This window comes from Phascolarctos cinereus, unplaced genomic scaffold, assembly GCF_003287225.1.
Source record: "Phascolarctos cinereus isolate Bilbo 61053 unplaced genomic scaffold, phaCin_HiC Scaffold_5;HRSCAF=322, whole genome shotgun sequence".
Taxonomy (NCBI): domain Eukaryota; kingdom Metazoa; phylum Chordata; class Mammalia; order Diprotodontia; family Phascolarctidae; genus Phascolarctos; species Phascolarctos cinereus.
Genome location: NW_027555958.1, coordinates 235,932,626 through 235,954,393, shown reverse-complemented (window position 1 = coordinate 235,954,393; position 21,768 = coordinate 235,932,626). Strand labels below are relative to the sequence as shown.

The 21,768-nt window shown below is 35.5% G+C and overlaps 1 protein-coding gene across 2 annotated transcripts in view; it reads right to left on the bottom strand.

The window, feature by feature from the left end:
• KIF6 (kinesin family member 6) overlaps positions 1–21,768 on the bottom strand; it is a 477,193-nt gene that overhangs the window by 358,829 nt on the left and 96,596 nt on the right. For both annotated transcript variants that reach the window (XM_020999471.2, XM_020999469.2), the window contains exon 5: positions 14,726–14,835. In XM_020999471.2, the coding sequence (XP_020855130.1) occupies positions 14,726–14,835 (110 nt within the window). The remainder of the gene's footprint in view (positions 1–14,725; positions 14,836–21,768) is intronic.

Sequence of the window (21,768 nt, the reverse complement as noted above, 5' to 3'; positions counted from 1 at the left end):
GGAATACATCCTTTTTTTCCGGCAATGAAGGGATGTTTCTTTCAATACAGCTCCATTGCACTACTAGACAATGGGGACAGAGGGAGGAGGTAACTCGGGTTCGCCCAAATTTCCTCCCTGAGTTGCTACTTAGACTATTGCTTGCTCTCTTGAACATTTATTTACAAAGCATACATCAACATAAGTGCTGCTCTATCTCTGTGATATAGTTGTATTCACATCACTCCATAAAATCTACTCAGGACTTTGTACGTGGTAGAATAGGGGATAGACATGGGATCCATGATTTCATTGGTGTATAAAGTGCTCAGATAATAAAGATAATAAACAAGATAATAATAAAGATAATAAAAAAGAAGATTGCAAAGCTTCTACTCTTTAGGCAAAGGAGCCTCTTAAATTTGACCCAGTCAAAATTCAGATATCAATTAAAAGTAAGCATTTATGACAAACTTTTGAGGATAAAAATAACTCCCTAAACACATTCTATGAACATGTTATATAAGGAAATGGAAGAGTTTGGAAATGTGCCAATGAAATAATAGCATAATTGAATTGTGATGATAACTACATGTGATTGATCCCAGGCACTGATTTCTTTTCTTGCTTTCTGTATACCTCTTCCTCTGATGAGTTGGCTTCCAGACAATTCCTCCAACTTTTCACTGCCTTCTAAGTGTTCCCACCAGTTTTCTCAAGGTTCTTGCTTCTCAGGTATTTCAGGCTCAATAGCTCTCTTGCTCTAGTGGTATTTCTGACTCCTGGCTCAGTCAGGGTATAAGTCCAGGCATATGCCAGGCACTGCCCACTGGCTTATTAAGGTAGCCTCAGGATTATTTGAAGACAATATTCTACCTTCCATCTTTGTGCCTTTGCTTCACCCTTTCAGACTGCCTTATACTCTGTATATATCTTGTACGTACCACTTATTTACAAGTAATTCTCATTCACAATGAGAATTAAGTCCTTGGGAACAGGGACTGTTTTGGTGGATTTTTTTCTTTCTTTCTTTGTATCTCTGGCACTTAGCACAGTGCCTAATACATAGAAAACACTTAATGAATGCTTTTTGACTCAATGACGATATCTTGGACAGTGAGGATAATCAGATAGAATGGGGACAGGGAGAAGAGGTAACTTGGGTTTACCCAAATTTCCTCCCTGAGTTGCTACTTAGACTATTGCTTGCTCTCTTGAATATCTATTTACAAAGCAAACATCAACATAAGTGCTGCTCTATAAAAATGTTCTTCAGTTGTTTTATCTCTATAATATAGTTGTATTCACGTCACTCCATAAAATCTACTCAGGATTTTGTACATGGTAGAATAGGGGATAGGCAGGGGACCCATGATTTCATTGGTGTGTAAAATTCTCAGATAATAAAGCTGTTCCCCATAATGACAATCAGTACCTTCACTACAACTAGTGGCCCTCAAGAGTTGCCTGGAAGTGTCAGAGGCAGGACTTGAATCAGAATCTCCTTGGTTCCCCTACACCATCATGCTTCTCTTGTACACAATAGGTATGTGAAAAATGTTAATAACTGTGTCAAACAGTTCTGATGGACTTTTTAAACTTATTTTTTTTCTGAGAATTTCTAAGAGTCTTTGTATCATGATCATGAATAAAATGATCAAATAACTTTAGAACCACTCATTAATTCCATTTTACTTTAACTAATAAGTAACATGCAATCTCTATATCTTGATACTTTAGGCTTATTTACCTGTTTTTGTTGTTGTTGTTGTTTAAATAACGGCCAGTTTTCAAAAGATGTCTCATTTAAATACAAAAAGAACAGATGTAAAGATGGAGTTGAAGCTACTCTATTCCATTTTACCTCAGATATGTTCATTAGGTAAAAATGTATCTTAATCAAAAGACCTTTGAATTTGGAATTATACAAATAAAATGACTCAAAAGTTCATCACCTTAGAGCCTTAAGAGAGAGGTTCCATTAATGGGCTTATATGCCAAGGAGGCCATTGATAAGAAGAAAGTCCCTACTAAAATATTTATTGCAACAATTCTTGTCATAGAAAAGAATTGGAAACAAGTAGAAGCCCATCGATGGATTGGGAACGGCTAAACAAACTGTGATACATGAATGCAAAGGAATATTAATATGCTGTGAAGAATGATGAATGTGATAAATACAGAGAGGAATGGAAAGATATAATATATAGCTTAAGACCTTCACAGGAGATAGAGTTGGAAGATTATATTATTTTCTGTTGAACTAGCAAAAATACCACACAGAGATGCATTGATATGAAAAAGTAAAAAGAAAATCAAATAGAGAAATTCAGCACATTTTCTGTGCAACAAAGATTGTGTGGTGTCAAAGTAATATGAAACCCCACATCAGACTAAAATTTATGAACTGATGATCAGACTAAAAAGATATGAAGTGATAGAGTGAAGTAAACAGAGCCAAGAAAATAATGAACATGATGACTACAACAGTGTATATGGAAAGAAACACACACACAAATCAAAATTGAACTTTGCAAAAGTATCAAGAACAAGCAAGGCTCACAAAAAAAAAAAGATAAGACGCTCTCATTCCACCCCTTTGCAGAGGGGGAGGCCTTGAAGTATTGCATATTGCACATATTTTCAGGGTTTTCAATATATTAATCAGTTATGTTGATTTCCCCCTTTTATGTCTTTAAAAATATTATTTATTCTCTGGGATTGCTTTTTTGTGGGGAAAGAAATGGAAGGGTACTGAGGAAACTATGATGATGTGAAAAGCAAAGTCATCAATAATACCTTATTTTACAAGAAAGTAACTTTTAAATGTGAAAATGTCTTTGAAAGTCATCTGAAGAAGTGAAATGATGACAGAGAGAAACTTTGTTCCAATATGCTGGTAAACTTGGTCATGCTTCCAGGAATCATCTATTAATTATCAAGCTAGTTGAGATGGGAGGGCTTTTCCAGAAATTGGAACATGCATCTTTCCAGCACATTTCTGAGAAGGAACCACCTGGAATGGAAGAAGGGGCCTCAGCTTCTGCTCTATCCTTGACCAAATTTCTTTCCCCTTTCTCCCTTTGACTCGTGTAGAACTTTCCAGTTTTTAAAGGAGCAGAAAATGTTGGACTTTCCATCTTCCCATCAGCATCCTAAAAAGAGTCCTTGGATCAGCTGCTGACAGTGTCTGCACCACCTACAGCCAAGAAGAGATTAGAATCATGACTCTACAAGGAGTCCAGCAAAGGGACTATGCCATTCCGAAGAGGAACTTCTTGAGCACTCCATGAATGGGAGAAAAGTAATTCTGGCAACCAAGATCTGTGTTACCTCTTTACCACACTTTAAAGTTTGAGATCACTTTCCCCTAGAATCTATATGTACTTGAGGCAGTGTGCTTCACAAGGTTTGTGGGAGAAAATTTTGTACAAATTCTTCTTAACCTACCACCTTAGTAAACGCCCTTTTCTAAAAGCTACTTAAGGCTGGATGACTAAACTGATCCTCAGCAACACTGGAAGGAAGAATGCCAGTACAGGCTTAAGTCTATGGCATTAGAGATCACCCCTGAGGGGTACCCTTATAACCCTAAGAGGGAGATGGAATCAGCCTAGCTCTGGAACTCACTTGTGAGAATGGGAATTGGGATGAGGATTCTTAGAGCACGCACGGGCTACATACATAAAAGCATCTAACAATTGTTATCACCAGCTAGTTAACAAGCTAATGAAAGAAATATATTCTAATATATACTCGGTAAAATTTACTTATTGTTCAGTATCAAAGATCCAGTGACACTCTCCTTGCCATTCCTTTTACAGGACTTGCCATCTCCTGACCCTGTACCCTGCCCATTGCCTGTTCCATGCCTGGCATGCTTTCTTTCTTCACCTCTGTCTCCTGGCTTCCCTGGATTCTTTCAAGATCAGATCAAACACCACCTTCTTCAGGAACTCTCTCCACCCCTCAATCCCTACATATATTCTATTGCCTTCCCTCTGAGATTACCTTCCATTTGCACTGCGTAGCTCTTGTATGTACAGTTTTTGCATGTTGTCTCACCCATTAAAATGCAAGCTCCTTGAGGAAAAGAACAATGTTTTTTTTTTTGCATTTCTTTGTATCTCCTGTGCTTTGCACAGTGCCTGGCAAATAGCAGGCACTTAGAGGATCCTTGCTGTCAATGACTGAATGACAGAATGAGAAAATTGTGTGTTTGATTTACACAAAGTATCAGGAAAGGATGAACAGGCAGGAGTGTCCAGCATTTTACATGTCATGAGTCACTTTTATGTCACTGTGAGCAAGAAGTCTGAAGACCCAGAAACACTTGGATTTCAAATAAAGAAGTAGAGGATGGCCGACTAAAAACACTGTTGATGCTTCTTCCCTTCTTTCTCCAGATACACTTAAGAGAGGCAGGGAGATGGCACAATAGATGTTAATGTGGGTTAATACCCCAGGGGCTACACAGCTGAATGACATTTCCACCAAATTTCTAATTTTCAGAGAAATGTAATACTGCCCCAAATTTCCTTCCTTCATTGTAGAATTGGTCAGGGATAACAGGGCATTGGTAGGGTCAAGGGTAATGGTAGTAACCACAGAAGTTAGAGTTCTAGTGAAACAGGACCCAAGTCATACAAGATCTCTTGGGGTGCTACAAAGAGTTCATTAGCTTTTACATGGAAACACAAAAACTGGATTTAGACATTCAACAAGGGAATAGGTAACTTTCACTTTTGGTAACACATTTCAGTTAAAAGCAAAGTACAAAAAAAAATCAATAGTTATGCAGCAATATAAAGTTTAATCACATCCCTAAGGATGCTGTTAGGATGATCCTTGGAACTGAAAAGGTTTGTATGCTGCCTTAAAAATAGAGTATGTACTAAGTATATGATATAATAAAGTGACTATTTTCTTCAGGACCAAGATTAGTTATACTCTTATTACCTCATGACACATACTTAGATTCAAATTGCATCCTCTTTATATAGCATGTGACATGGAGAGCTGTTAAAAATAAAATCCTATTTTCAACTTAAATTGCTGAATACAGAACGGATTCATTGTAAACATTATATGTATATGTATGTATTATATACATATATAGGGGGTAATATTTATATAGAGCTTTAAGATATTCACAAAGAGCTTAGACAAAGGTATATGTATATATACATAAATGTGTATATATACATACATATATATAGTTTGCAAAATACATTCTATGTGTTTGCAAATGTGTGCCATTATAGATCTGTGTGTGTGTCCATATAGAGAGAGAGGGGGAAAGAAGGAAGAAAAGAAGGAAGGAAGGAAGAGAAAAAGGGAGGAAGGGAGAAGGAACTTATACTCTCAATCAACGGTGGAGAACCTGTGGCCTCGAGGCCACCTGTGGCATTCTAGGTCCTTGGGTATGGTCTTTTGACTGTTCTACAGAACAAATCCTTTTATTGAGGGGATTTGTTCTGTGAAGTTTGTATTCAGTCAAAGAGCCACACCCAAGGACTTAGAGAGCCATGTGTGGCTTCATAGAAATAGGTTCCCCACCCTGCTCTAGATGTTTCATTATCTAGCATTTCTTAGCTCATGTCATTTGCCTGGGAGTGGGAAGACATGGTGGCAGCAAAAGTATTAGATATAACTCCAGTAGACTTAAGTCCAAAATAATACCAGACCACTACAAGAAAAACATTAGCTCACTCTTGGCCAGATAAAAAATGGACATGTTTAAATACTCACTAGTTGAAGGGATAACATTGTTTTTAGCTTTTGTTGACAAAATTTAACTAAAAGTTACAGTACAGTGTATCTATATGTAGCAGGGCAGTGTGACTCCCTTTTACTCACCCTCATAGGTGTCACTACTTCTCAGCTCTTTCAATTAGGCACAAATTTCTCTACAATGAAATCTCTTGGTTCTGCCCATTTTATTCGATTTGGCTTTCCTTTTAGTCTCCTTGCTGATATTTTATATAAAATGTTTGCATCAATATTCATTAGAGTAGTTGGTCTACAGTTTTATTTCTGTTTTAACTTTCCCTGGTTTAGATATAAAGACCACATTTGTGTCATAGAAGGAATTTGGTAGGATGCCTTTACTTATTTTTGAAAATAGTTTATATAATATTTAAATTAATTATCCTTTAAATGTTTCTTTTTAGTGTCTTTCTACAACACAAATATGTTCTTGATATCTAAAACAGGGAGAGACAAAGCAGAGAAAGAAAACTATAGACCAATATCTGTAGAAGAACATTAAATCCAAAACTTAAATAAAATGTTAGCAAGTAGGCTAAAACAAAATATTAGAAAGATTATACACTATATATTATTATACTATATACTATACATTACAATTACACTACACACTATACATTATAATGAAGTTGGGTTTATACCAGGAATGTATTATTGATTCAAAATAAGGAAGACTATATCATATTAATAATCTAAATAATTGAAAACCTTATGATTATATGAATAAATGATAAAAATGCTTTCAACAAAACCCAACATTCATTTCTATTAGAAACGCTAGAAATCATAAGAATAAAAGGACATTTCCTTAATACAGTCAATAGTAATTATGTAAATTCCAAGGTCAAACATTATATGAAATAAAGAAAAGTTAAAGGCCTTACCAATAAGGTCTAATATAAAGCCAGGATACCTCTTATTACCACTATTATTTAACATAGTGCTAGAACTATTAACTAGAACAATAAGACAAGAAAAAGAAACTGAAGAAATAAACATAGAAAAAAATTACCTTTTTTTTTTTTTTTGCAGATGATATAATGGTCTACTTAGACAAACCCAGAGAATCATTGAACATTATTTGAAATAATAACCTCAGCAAAGTTGCAGGATACAAGATAAATCCACACAAATATTCAACATTCCTAAACAGAACCAACAAAATCCAATAAAAAGAGCCATAAAGAGAAATTCCATTAAAAATAACTACTGAAGATATAAACTACTTGGGAGAATGTCTTCCAAAATTCACCCAGGGACTATATAAATTTGACCACAAAACACTCTTTGAAGAAATAAAGACAAATCCTAAATGATTGGAGGCACATTAATTGTTGATAGGTAGATTAAGCCAGTATTAAAAAAAAAATGACAACACTGCCTACATTAATTTACTTGTTGAGTGCTATACCATTCAAATTCCCAAAAGAATACTTCATAGAGCTAGAAAAAAATAGTGAAATTCATAATGAAAAACAAATGGGAAAGAAGGTCTATCAGTACCAGATCTCAAATTTTACTACAAAGCAGTAATCATTAAAACAATTTGGTACTAGTTAAAAAAAAAACAGGTCGATCACTGGAACAGATTAGGTACCCAACGTACAGAAGCACACAAATAGAGTAGTAGGAAGATGTTTGATAAATCCAAAGTTCCTAGTAATTGAACGAAGGACTATTTGATGAAAATTAATGAAAAAATTGGATTGCTGTCTGGCATAAGTTAGATTTAGTCCAACATAAAATACCAAGATAAGCTCTAAGTAGATATGTGACCTAAATATTAAGTTACATCATAAGCAAATTAGAGGAGCAAGGAAGAAATTATCTTTCTGATTTATGAATACGGGAAGAGCTCTTAACGAAACAAGTAATAGGATCATACAAAATAAGACGGACAATTTTGATTGCATAAAATTTAAAAGTTTTTACACAAATAAAATCAATGTAAAGATTAGAATGGAAGTAGGGAAATAAAAAAAATCTTTTCAGCAAGTTTTTCTGATAAAGAGCTCATATCCAAGATACATAAGAAGCTATTAATGAGGATGATGATGGTGATAAAAACAATAATAATAGCCAGTATTTAGAAAGTGCTTATTATATGTCAGTTACTATGTTAAGAGCTTTACAAATATTATCTTGTTTGATCCTCACCACAACCATGGGAGGTAGGTGCTACTATCATCCCCATGTTAGAGATGAGTAAACTGAGGCAAACAGAGGTTAGGTGACTTGCCCAAGGTCACAAAGCTAGTACAAGTCTAAGTCTGAATTTGGACTCAGGTTGTCCTGATTTCAGGTTCAGTACTCTATCTTCTGTGCCACCTGATTCAAATCTCTAAGACTAAGTGCTATCCCCAAATAGGCAAATAGATATCCATATCAAAGGATATACACAGGAAGTTTGCAAACGAATAAATCCAAGCTATCAACAATCATATAAAAGAATGTCCTAAATCACTAATAATTAGAGAAATGCAAATTAAAGCAACTTTGATGTTTTACATTTTACCCATCAGACTGGCAATGAGTTTCTCTAATAAAGATCTCATATCCAAGATACACAAGAAACTAATAAATATGACAACAATGAAAACGACAATGACAACAACAACAATAATAGCTAGCATTTATATGGCACCTAAAGGATAACAAAAGAGAAAAATTATATGTGTTAGATGGGCTGTGGGGGAAAGGGCAGATTAGTACACTATTGGTGAAGCTATGAACTGGTCTAGCCATGGAAAGCAATTTGTAACTATGCCCAGAAAGTTATCAAACCAAGAATATCCTTTATAACCTCCCCATATCACTATATGGTCTATTCCCCTAAAAAAATAAAAGAAGAAAAGGATCTAAATATGCAAAAATATTTATAGCAGCTATTCTTGTAGTCACTAACATGTAACTAAAGGGCTATCCTATCAAAAAATGGTTAAACAGATTTTGGCATAAGAATATAGTGTTATTATCAATATCATGAAACATTTATTAAGCACCTTCTATGTGACAGACACCTTACTAAGTGCTGGGGATAAAGCAAAAGATAGACCCTGCCCTCAAGGAACTTACAGTCTAATGGAGGAGACAACATACAGACAAATCTATACACAAAGAAAGGTAAAGACAGGATAGGATAAATAGGAAATAAATAACAAAGGGGAGGAATTACGATTAGGCTGGGTTCGGGAAGACTCCCATTAAAAGATGAGTTTTCAGCTGGGACTTAAAGGAAGCCAGGGAGGTTGACAAGTGGAACAGAGGAGGGAGAGATTCCAGGCATGGTGGACAGCCAAGAAAGTAGATAGAGCTGAGAGGTGGAATGTCTTATTCCTGGAACATCCAGGAGGCCAGTGTCATAAAGTATAAGAAGAACGGAAAAGCAAGTGGGGCCTAGGCTATGAAAGTCTTTGAATTTCGAATTTAGGATTTTGTATTCGATCCTGGAGGCAATAGGGAGCCAATGGAATTTATTGGGTAGGGGAATGACACAATGAGACCTACACTTCAGGAAAAATCACTGTAGTGGCTGGATAAAGGATGGAATGGAGTGGATAGAGACTTGAGGCAGGCAGAAGCACCAGCAGGCTATCACGGTGGTCCATGCATGAGGTGTTGAGAGCCTATACCAGAGCAGTGGCAGTGTTAGGAAAGGGACTGTATTTTAGAGATGTTACAAAGGTGAAATCAATAAGCCTTGAAAACAGCTTGGATAGGGGGGCTGAAAGATAGTGAAAAGTCCAAGATGAGTCCTAGGTTGCAAGCTGGAAGGACGGGGAGGATGGTGTTGCCCCCTACAGTAAGAGGGAAAGTAGGAGGGAGTAGGGTAAGGTTTAGGGGAAAGACAGTAAGTTCCATTTTGGATTGAGTTTAAGATGTCTACTGGACATCCAGTTTGAGATGTTTAAGATGTCTGAAAGGCAGTTGGAGATGTGAGATTGGAGGTCAGCAGAGAGTTGGAGCCAGAAAGATAGATTTGATAGCATCAGTATAAGGATGATAATTAAATCCATGGGAGCTAATGAAATCCCCAAGCGAAATAACATAAGGATAGACAAATAGAGAGCCCACAACAGAGCCCAAGGGACACCTACAGTTAGAGGGCATGATCTGGAGGAGGATCCAGCAAAGGAGACTGAGAAGGACTGGTGGGTTGTTAATTGTAGACAGTCTTTTTGAGGAGTTTAGCTGCAAAGGGCAGAAGAGATATAAGATGACAGAAGGGATGGAGGATCAAGGAAGGATTTTTTCTGGAGGGAGGTGTCATGGGCACACTTGCAGGTAGTAGGGAATGAACCAGTAGACAGTGAGAGAATGAAAATAACTGATAGAGTGGGAATGACAAAGGAGGTAGTCTGTTGGAGGAGATGGGATAGAATGGGATCACTTGAACATGTAGAGGGTTTAGCCCTGGTAAGGAGTAAGGTCACTTCATTATGTAAGACAGGAGTGAAGGAAGAGATAGTGGCAGAAGGCATCTGAGGGATTGGGAGATGAGAAAGAATGGAGAAGGGAGAGTTAATGGTGAATGGTTTCAATTTGTTCTGTAATATGAGTCAAGTTTCTCAGCTGAGAAGGTGGGGAAGAAGGAGCCATGGGAACTTTGAGGAGGGATGAAAAAGTTAGGAAGAGTCATTGTAGAGAGTGGGCTAGTGAGGTGATGATGGAGGTATAATATGATTGCCTAGCAGCAATGAGAGCCCAGTTGTGGTTGTGTGACAAATTTGTAATGGATCCAATCAGAATAGTTGCATGATTTTCTCCATCTTCTTTCAGCAACACAGTGAGTCGTGAGTGAATAATGGAATATTATTGTGACATAAGTAATGATGAAATGGACAATTTCAAAGGAAAATGAGAAGATTTTTATGAATTGATGCAGAGAAAAATGAACAAACTAGGAAAATGATTTACATAAAGATGACATTATGAGAAAAATGGCTTTTTGAAAGACTTTAGAACCCTAATCAACACAATGCTCAACCATGAGTCCAAAGCAATTAGGATGAAATACACCACTCACCTTTGGACAGAGGCAATGAAATTAAAATGTAAAAAGACACATATACTTCTTGAAATGGCAAATGTGGTCATTTGCTTTGCTGACTATGTAAATATATATTTAGAGATTTGTTTTTATCTTGTTGCTCAGCAGAACAGGAAATTGCAGGGACAGATTATTTTTTTAAAAATATTTTTACTCGATAACTAGCACTTACATAGAGCTTTTAAGGTCTGCAGAGCACTTTACAAATACTACCTTATTTTATCCTCACAATAACCCAGAGAGGTAGGCACTATCTCTATTTTACAGATGAGAAAACTAAGGCAAACAAAAGCTAAGTGACTTGCCCAGGGTCACACAGCTAGAAAGTATCTGAGTCAGGATTTGTACTTAGATCTTCCTGACTCCAGTTCCAGCATTCCATCCACTCTGATATCTAGCTGCCTTACCTAAAAAAATTTTTTAAATCAGTTTTAAAAAAGTCAGATATTTACTACTATCATTAGAATCAAAGAAACACTGAACCATAGACTATGATAGCTAGAGTAATGAGAAAACTTAGGAATTATCAAGTCCAATTCTTTCATTTTAGAGATGAAAAACCTGAGAGCCAAAGAAGTGAAGTGAGTTGTCAGTGTCATGCAGTCACTTGACTCCCAATTTGGTGCCCTTTCTAATATTACCATAAATCCATCCAGAGTGTATCTAACAAACTCCCTCATTTTCATATAGTTTCTTGAAGTAGAAGATTGGCAAGGTCCAAAGTAACAGCTAATCTCTTCAAAATCATTAATCACAGAACCACCAACTTGAGATCTTGTAGGTCCCTAAAGAATCACCTGATCCAAAAGAGATCAGGTCCAAGAGAACTGAAGAGACCTGCTCAAGGCCATATAGCCAGTGAACGGCAGAACCAAATGTGGAACTCAGGACTCCTCATTCTCTATTTTCTGATCTTTCCATACAACCTTCCATCTTTTGCGTACAAAGAAGTCTTTTCACATATTATCCTCCATGGCTAGAATGATCTCCTTTCTCTTCCACTCCTTTCCCCTACCCTGTTCCCGACCTGCACTTTGTAAAATCCCTAACTTCTCTCAAGGCCTGTCCCATCCTCCCAGCTATTAGAGTCCACTCTTCTTTTTTTAAAAAAATTACTTTGCATATACTCGCTACTCATTTATCTATGTTAATACTATTTCTCCCTCCTCCCAATTCCCCCAAAGAATGTAAATTCCTTGAAAGAAGGGACTAATTAGTTTTTGGCTTCATATCTATAGCACAGTATTTGGCTTTTATTTTTCCCCTTGGACTAGACACGTGATCTCATTAGTATAGGGAATTCCAGCTGAGTTAAATTCTCTCCACCAATGCAAATTGACACCATTTCTGCAATTCAGAATCTTAGAGAATTACCTAGGGGCACTGAGAGGTTATGTGCCAGAGAATGGACTTGAACCCAGGTTTTCCTGGTGCTGAGAACAGTTGTCATTCCACTATTTCTCACTACCTGCCTAGAATACAGCAGGTGCCTAATAAATGATTGCTGAATGAATGAATATACTCCATAGTCCTTTGTAGCAAAAGACAGTGATTGTTTCTCATTCTTATTCAATAAATAGTATTTGATACAGCTATATTTGATAAAAATTAATTATGCAGAGTCACAGAATTATAGAATTTGAGTTGAAGGGTACTTCAGCTTAAATTTCCTCTACATTAGGGGTGTGTATGTCATGGGATGCTTTAGCAGTCTGATGAAGCCTATGAACCCCTTCTCAGAATTATGTTTTTAAATAATCAAAGTAAAATGTTCAATTTCATTTAGAGGTTAATGAAAATAAAGATGAATTTTTCCCCCTTTTAAATTACAGACCATATGAATCTGGACCAAAGATGAAGAATCACAGTTCTAAAAGCATGCCTAGCACGCTCTTTCTTGAAATCCTTGACTCCTTTGATTTCTATGGCAAAGGAGTCTCCTGGTTTTTCTCCTACTTTTCCATCTTTGTCTCTGTTGCTGACTTCTCTCATTTATCCCACTCTTTAATTATGGACAACTACAAGACAATTCTTAAAAATATTTTCCTCTTCTTCTACACTCAAAAACTTAGCCACTCTAATGGTTTCCTCATTTCTTTGCTAATGATGCTCAAATGTATATCTAATAAATGTTTGTTAACTGATTCCAGTCTAGATCCAAACTTCAGTCTCACACTTTCAGGTATTTATGGGCCAACATCACTTTGAAGATAACATATCTAAAACCAAATTACTCACCCTCAATGAATTTGCAAATATCTTCTTTTCTAACAATTATGCAATGATTCTCTCTGTTCTCCAAGATCAAAACCAAAGAGTTTTTTTTTACTCTTTGGCTCATCTTCGGCTCTTCTCTCTTTTATTAGCCAAACAGCCAGCAAGTCCTATGAATTTTTTCACTGTAGCATCTATTAGATGAATCCCCCCCCTCTTTTTTTTTCCATTAGGACAACCTGATAGTACCAAGCAGCCTGTATTTGGATTATTGAAATAGCTGCATATCTAGTCATCCTGCTGAACTTCAGTTCCTCTTTGCTACAGTCTATCTTAAACAAAGTTTAAATTTCTTTCAATATCACTGCAAGTATGTCACTCTTTTGTTTAAAAGCCTTACAATGACTTCCTATGTCATACTGGATCAAGTTCAAACATCACAGCCTGACATTCACTACTTTCCATCAAAGGGGATGACTTTGCCAAAACTGTTTCCCATTACTCCCAAAAAAAACCCTCTGCCTTTTATGATCATTTTGATAGATTCTATTATGCACACACACATACACACATATAAATGTATGTGTGTATATACACATAAACACTTTATAGCTACAAAAAAAAAATGTGATCCTCACAACAGCACTGGGAGACAGGTAGTACAAATGTTACTATACCAATTTTTTTTTTATAGATGAATACTTTGAGATTCAAAGAAGTAAGTAACTGTATCAGAGTCACGTGGTACATGTAGAAATAAGAATAAAATAGAATATTCTGTCTCCAAATACAATCCTTTTTTCACCTATATCATACTATTTTTCTTATTTAAAGAATATTTACGAAGATGGTGTGAATGATATAGTTTTCTTTCTTTCTCACTGAATGAGAAAATGAAAGTGGTAACTGACAGAGGATTACTACATATAAATACATATATAACATATATACACACATATACTGTATGTCTATATATATATGTACGTATATGTGTATATTTTTAGATTGCTTTGGAATACTCAGTAAGGAAGGCTACTACAAAAATAGATCAGATTCTTTTAGACTACTTTTGATAAATTAAAATACTACATTAAAATAATTTGACAATGTTAACAATGAACATATAACTGGTTTGTGCACAAACTAAAATAAGTAGTATGTGTATGCTACATCAGGTTACTGAAGGGTCTATGTCTATATGTATATGTGTATGTGTAAATTTATTCCAAAACTGAGATTCTTCAAGCAGATCTGATGCATTTATTTACTCTTTCAGTGTATAAGAGTTGTATAATTAGTGAAAATTCCACCACCTGATTTTCAACTCTAGAAAAGACTTGGCAAATGCTCTTTTCTTTCATATTTTTTATAGCTTCCTACTCAGGATACTTTATTGAGAAAAAGGTCAAAATTAGGAAAGAAGTTTCTTGCAGAAACATCTTTAAAAAAACACTGTCATGTCAGCATTCAACAGAAAACATATCTTGCTCTTCTCTCTTGAATGGAATCCAGAAGAGCTTTTCCCAAGAAATCAGTTTTGAGTATTTCAGCCTCTTACAACTACTGTCCATTTACCATTACTGAAAACCCCTGCTAACTAGTATTAGTTAATTAAGTTTGGAACTAGAAACTTATAAAGTTTAAAAGAAAATCATACAACTGAACATCTGAAAGTAATTTTTTTTTCTGACTCTTTGTTGTTTGGCTACTCACGGCAAATCTTCCAAACTGGAGGCTTCATGTCTTGGATCCAACAGATCATAACCACATTCATTGTAGATTTCCAAATAGGAAATGTGGGTTGTGTACATTTTTCTGCTGTCCTTATTGAAAAAGGAAAAAAATGTAAAGGGCTATAAATAGCAATTCAACTTTCAGGAAGATTGACAAATTTATCAGTGCAGCTTCCTCACTGCCTTGTGTTCTTTCTCTCTCTCTCTCTCTCTCTCTCTCTCTCCCCCTCTCTCTCTTCTCTCTCTCTCTCTCTCTCTCTCTCTCTCTCTCTCTCTCTCTCTCTCTCTCTCTCTCTCTCTCTCTCCCCTTCTCTCTCTTTCTCTCTCTCTCTCTCTCTCTCTCTCTCTCTCTCTCTCTCTCAGCATGGTTTACATTTTAAATTCGTGACACTTTCAAGTTGCCAGTTACCATATGTATAAAGATTTTTTTAATGGCCAACACCCATGATTACAAGCAACTTTAGTCTATTCTTTATTGGTTCCATATATACATAAAAAGTCAATATACACTTAGGAACAGCCAATTTAGTTGAACTTCAGAACTGTATAATACACCATTTTTTCACTTTCCAGACTAAAAAAGTTACTATAAAGAAATAAACTTATACATTGTGAAAGATTAAAAAAAACACAAATCATTACTCTTATTCAAAAATTCTAGTAGCAGAATGGCTTCCATCTTTTCTAAAAAGCATGCTTTATTTACAGATATCTAGGATTCGCTGATGCCCTACAATGGCTTATTACAGAAGCATGCTTCAGGGCATAGGATTTAACACTTAACTCAATTTATAGTATGATCAAACATAATATGGCCTACTCAGTTCATCAGAACTACTAGACTATTTTGCTTAGCAAATCAAGGACCTCTAGTTACTGACAAAGTACCTTTGGTTAATGCTGATGCCAACATATTGGAATTAGCTCTTTTTTGTAGTGGTAAAGAATTAGAAATTGAGGGGATGTCCATCAATTGGGGAATGGCTGAACAATTGTGACAGAACACTACTGTGCTCTAAGAAAGCTTACGGGGTGGTTTCAGAAAAAACTGGGAAGACTTATATGAACTTATGCAAAGTGAGCAGAACCAAAACAACACTGTACACAGTAACAACAACACTGTAATGATAATCAACTGTGAAGGACTTGACTACTCTGATCATTCAATGATGCACAACAATTCCAAAAGACGCACGATGATACTTGCTATCTATTTCCAGCTAGAGAACTGATGAACTAAATACAGATTGAAGCTACTTCTTTTTCACTTTATTGTTCTTCCTTTTTTCAACATGGTTAATATGGAAATATGTTTTGCATGACTTCATATGTATAATGGATATCATATTGTTTGCCTTTTCAATGGGTGTGGGAGGGATTGAAAGGAGGGAGAGAATTTGGAACTCAAAATTTTTTTTAAATGGATACTAAAAAAATAAAAACTAAGAGGCAGAAGTGATCAAAAGTAAGTTACTAGTTTAGATCCTGCAGTGGTGGACGTAAATAAAGTTCTCCATGCCTCTGTCACAAAAGTAAATGGTTATTTTTCTTTTCTGTAAGACATGGTCAATAGGACAATGTAAGAAACAAACAAACAAATTACAGGATGAATAAATAAATAAATACTTATAATGAGTAATACTTAAACTATTTATATGATAAAATATTATATATAAAATGTAAGTAAATGATAAATGAAAATTAAGAACACTGGCATTAATGCAACAACAACCTCAGTGTGATTTGTCCTATTGCCAGGTCTTACAGAAAATAGAAATAACCATTTATATTTGTGACAGATACATGAAAAACTTTATTTACTTCCACCACTGCAGGATCCTCAATGAGTAACTTACTTTCATTTCAGTTATTGAACATGTCTGCTCCTCTTCTCCTTGCCATTTTCTTGTTCTTCATAAAGACAGAATATTTCTGTGTCATGTGGGCATGTACGGAAGATATCTAGTAACTTGGTAAATTTGCTTAAGATGAACTTCTTGAACTAAGATGAACTATGCCCAAAGGGCTATAAAACTCTGCATACTCTTTGACTCACCAATACCTCTTCTAGATATATACCCCAAAGAGATCATAAAAACGGGAAAGGAAGGACCCATACCTACAAAAATATTTGTAGCAACTCTTTGTGGTAGCCAAGAACTGGAAACTGAAGTGATGTCCACCAATTGGGGAATGGCTGAACAAGTTGTGGTATATGAATATAATGGAATACTATGGTGCTATAAGAAAAAATTAGCCAGTGGACTTCAGAAAAACCCAGAACTGATGCTGAGTGAAGTGAGCAGAACCAGGAGAACATTGTACACAGTAAAAGCCACATTGCTCAACGATTAACTTTGATAGACCTAGCTCTTCTCAGAAATGCAAGGATCTATGACAGCTCCAAAAGACTCATGATGGAAAATGCTATCTACATCCAGAGAAAGAACACTGGAGTCTGAATGCAGATGGAAACATGCTATTTGCTCTCCTTTTCTTTTGTTGTTTTGTTTTACTGCTTCATTGTCGTGGTTCCTCCCATTAGTTCTAATTGTTCTTTACATCATAACTAGTGGGAAAATATGCTTAATATTAATGTATAAGTAGAGCCTATATCAGATTGTATGACATCTGGGGGTGGGGAAGAGAAGAGGGAAGGAGAGAAAATTTAAAATTCAAAATCTTATGGAACTGAATGCTGAAAACTAAAAATCAATAAGTTTTTTTAAAAGATGAACTTCTTGAAATATATTATGACTAGTTCCCCCCTAATATTAATAGATTAAACTTTGTGGCCCATGGTCTTGGGTAGTCTATTCACAAGACTTGAAGAAAGAAGACTTAGAGAGGGTATAGGGTACAGAATGTACAGAATACGGAGAATAATGGCCTGGGAATTAGGAGACCTTAAGTTTTATTTTCATTAACAAAATGGCTTTGGTTAAAATTCTTCACCTATTTGAATTTGAGTTTTCTCAACTGTTAAATAAAGGAAGTAAGGAAAGGAAAATTTAATCTAACTGAACAAACATTTATTGAGTGATAGATACATGTAAAGGACTATGTTAGGTCCTAGGGACATGAAGAAAAAAAGAAAAAAAGAGTCCCTGCTTCCAAGGAACTTGAAGCCTATCAGATTAGAACACATCTGCAGTTAAGTAACTATACAACAATTTGACAAGGAAAAAATAACAACTTGGAATTATCTACAAGGTCCCATCCACATTTACAATTCCATGATTGTAAATACTGCCTAATATTGGACTACCTAGATAATCTATCACTCATCAAACCAAAATGGTCAGTGATCAACTGGGACAACTTTCAAGAGAAACACAAGAATGCAGTGAAGATGAGAATGATGGTTAACTCTCTTTTTGCAGACTTAGGATACAAAAGTACCTTTACAGCTTTGGGACACTGGGCTGAATCTAGTAAGGTCAAACTTAATGAGTATAAATATAAAGTCTTACACTGGGTTAAAAAAATTGATTTCACAAGTACAAGATGGGAGTGTTTAGAAAGAAGTGTGTCCAAAAAAGAATTGGGGGATTTAGGGAACTGAATGATCAATAGAAATCAATAGTATGATTGAGAAGTCAGAAACATATTGATGTTGAGTTGCATTAAAACAGTTAAAGCCATGGGGAACAAAAAGATATAACCATTCTATGATGCCTTGGTTAATCAAAAACCAATAAGTGCTTATCAAGTGCCTGCTATGTGCACGCTATTAGGCACTGAGGCTTAAAGACTAACAAATAGGTCCCTGCTCTCAAGCAGCTTTTAATCTATTACTAAAACATATATCTAAATGAATGTATGTAAAATGAATAAAATAAGATGGAATAGTGGGAGGCACTAGTAGTTAGGAAGAATGAAAAAAAGGTCTTCATGGTCAGACTACAGTTGGATTATGGTATTCAGTTCTGGGTGCTGCAGTTCAGGAAGGACATCATAATTTGGAAAATGTCTTCAAGAGGCCAGCCAAGAAGGTAAAGAGCTTTAAGTCTATGCCCAAAGAAGAAAAAATCAAAGAACTAGGCATTATTAGCCTGGAAAAAAGAAAACACAAGGGAAATATGATAGTTGTCTTCAAGTATGTGAAGGGCTGTTGAAGAAGTGTTTGACTTGTTCTTACTCATTCTTCTGGGTCCTAGAGGGCAGAATAAGGATTGATGGATGGAAATCACAAGAAGGCAAATTTAAGCTTGTTATCATGAAAAACTTGATAACCAGCAAAGCTATTCCAAAGCTGAATGGTCTGTCTTTGGATGTAGCAGGTTCCCTTTCATTTGAGATCTTCAGGAAGAGGCTGGGTACCCAATTCTCAGATACATGGGAGAGTAGATTCTTTTGGGGGTATGAGTTAGACTTAGTGGCTGCTGAGCTCCTTTACCACGCTGAAATTATAGGTTTTTGTGATTCTATTATACAATAATGAGGCTCCAGTGGTAACTTTTGTTTAAGGAAGTGTTCGTGTAGTGGTACTTAATATAAGCCAGAAATGAGTGACTACAACTCCACCAAGAAAATTTTCTCAAAAAAGAGATTCCTGTCCTTGGTAAATGTGTCTGCTCAACCCTGACCAAATACTGGTTATTGACCTACCAGATAGGACCTTAAGATCTTCTAAGTTGGTGAAAATAATAGTTTCAGCTTGACCCATTTCAACACTTAATTTAGTAGTAAAAATAATGTGACAATGATAATAATAATAATACAAATTTATACTTTCCTTTAAGGTTTACAAATATTTTCCTCTGAACAACCCCAAGGTAAATAGTACAAATATTATTGTCTTCATTTTACAAATAAAGAAAATGAAAACCAGAGAGGTCAAATGGCTTTCTTTGGGTCATATAAGTTGTTAAACTCAGTACCAGGTGCAGCTTTATCTAGGAAAAAGTTCGCAGCTTGACTGAACAATAGATAGTGAGAGACTGCAAAAGTTGAGAAGACTCTTTAGGTTTTAGTCTTATCTAAAGTGGGGAAAAGAGAAGAAGATATAATATATGTATGTGCATCTATATATTGATGTATATCTATATCTTCCTCTCTCTTACAATTAAAATTCTTAAAATTCTCCTCCCAACCATATATTATCCTAAAGGGTTCAAAGGACAGAACCCAAGGAGACCTCTTCCTACATGTCATGATAAGGAATTTAATAGGTCAATGTTAAAAGAGGAAAAGGGAAAAAGAGGAAAGAAAAGTTAAAAAAAAAAGAATAGTCTAGTATTACTTTAGTCTCAGGTAAACAAATAAAGCTCTTCTCTTTTTTCTCTAAAAATTTTTAAAAAGAACAACTGTAAAGTCTCAGGAAAATGATGGCTTCACCAGCTTTTTTCATTTTCTGGATTTTTGCTGGAATGCACATTGAAGAAACATTAGTATTTCCTATGTGGTGAGCTACCTTTTCTTATTACTTTTCTCTCAATATTCAGAACTGCCAGACTGTAATATAACCCACATGTTTCCTGTAGACTGAATTTTCTCTTTCTTCCAAATAAGATTGAACTTCAGAATACTCAAAATAATGAGCAACAATTTCCAAAACAAATTAAATCAATTTTTTTATTTCATAGTCATTGAAAATGTTTACCACTTACTCATAGGGATGGATTTCAGGTTGGATATGTGCTCTTTTAGTCATTTGCCTGACTTGAATAATAACTTTGATGATGATGATAAAGTACTTTAAAGTTTGCAAAGTCCTTTTCTCACAACAACATTGTGGCAGTACAATTTTTTTTGGTCCAGACCTGTGATTTCACTGGTATGGTGAACTCTCCTTGAGAAAATTCCAATTGCAAATAGAGACTAAAAACTTCCCTACAATTTATAGCCTTAAGTCCAATCTGTGACACTGAGATGTTAAGTGACTTCCCCAAGGTAACACAGCCAGTGTGTGGATTGGAAATTGAACCCTAAATACTACACCAGGCTGCTTCTACTAGTGCAAGTATTATCTCTGTTTTACAGATGAACAAACATACTCTGAGAGGTTAAGTAATTTGACTATAATCATACAGCTAGTAGGTATTTGAGTAGGGATATGAAGGGAGGTCAGCTGATTCCAAATTTATGAAGGATTCAAAAAAATTTAATAAGCCAAAATGAGAGGATGAATCTAATAAAATGAAAATTAAAATGGGTTAATGTAAAGTTCTATGCTTATGTCTAAACATCAGTTCCCTAAGTACAGAATAGGGAGGCATGTCTGGTTAGCAATTTGTGAAAAAAAAAAAAGACCTGTGGTATTTGAGTGAACTTCTACATCAATATAATTCACACTATCATATGGCAGTCTCCCCCTCCCCTCCACCCCAACCCCTCAAAAGTGAATACTATTTTAGGCTTTACTAAGAAAATCAGAATAGCTAAGATACAGGACTACTTTACTCTGCCCTGTTCAGAACAAAAGGGAGAGAGTGGTGTTACCAGAGTTCTTCTTATTTGGCATTCTATGATATTTTAATTATGTGAATCAAGGCTAATGGCTGTAATGATTTTGAAGGGTCCCAAATGTTTCTCAGACCTTGGGTAGGGTTTATCAAACTATTTATGGATAGGCAAGCACACTGGTCAAAGGTCAAGCTTCTGCATATAGACCACAACAAATCCAGTTTTAGAAATTACATTTCCATTGTACAGGACCTGGAAATAAAACAGAACTGATGACCAGAAGCTCTAAAGTGAATTTGAGAATGAGAAAAAAAGTATTTGGAATATAATATAGTAAAAGGGAAAAAGTATGATACATGAGATATTTCCATTTCCCCCTCCAAATTCACAAATCTTTTTATATTATTGTTCTGGAAAGTGTTTTTTGTTTTTTGGTTTTTTTTTTTAGTTAAAGTGAATTCTTCCAGAAAGGGTGGTTGGTTGGGATAGTTGAAGTGGGAAGGGATGAGATGATATGACATGTAATTTCATCTAAAATGAAATTATGTCAGAAAATGGAGTTGCGAAAATCTTCAATATAATATACCAGTATAACTTTTCCCTCCCCTTCTCCAG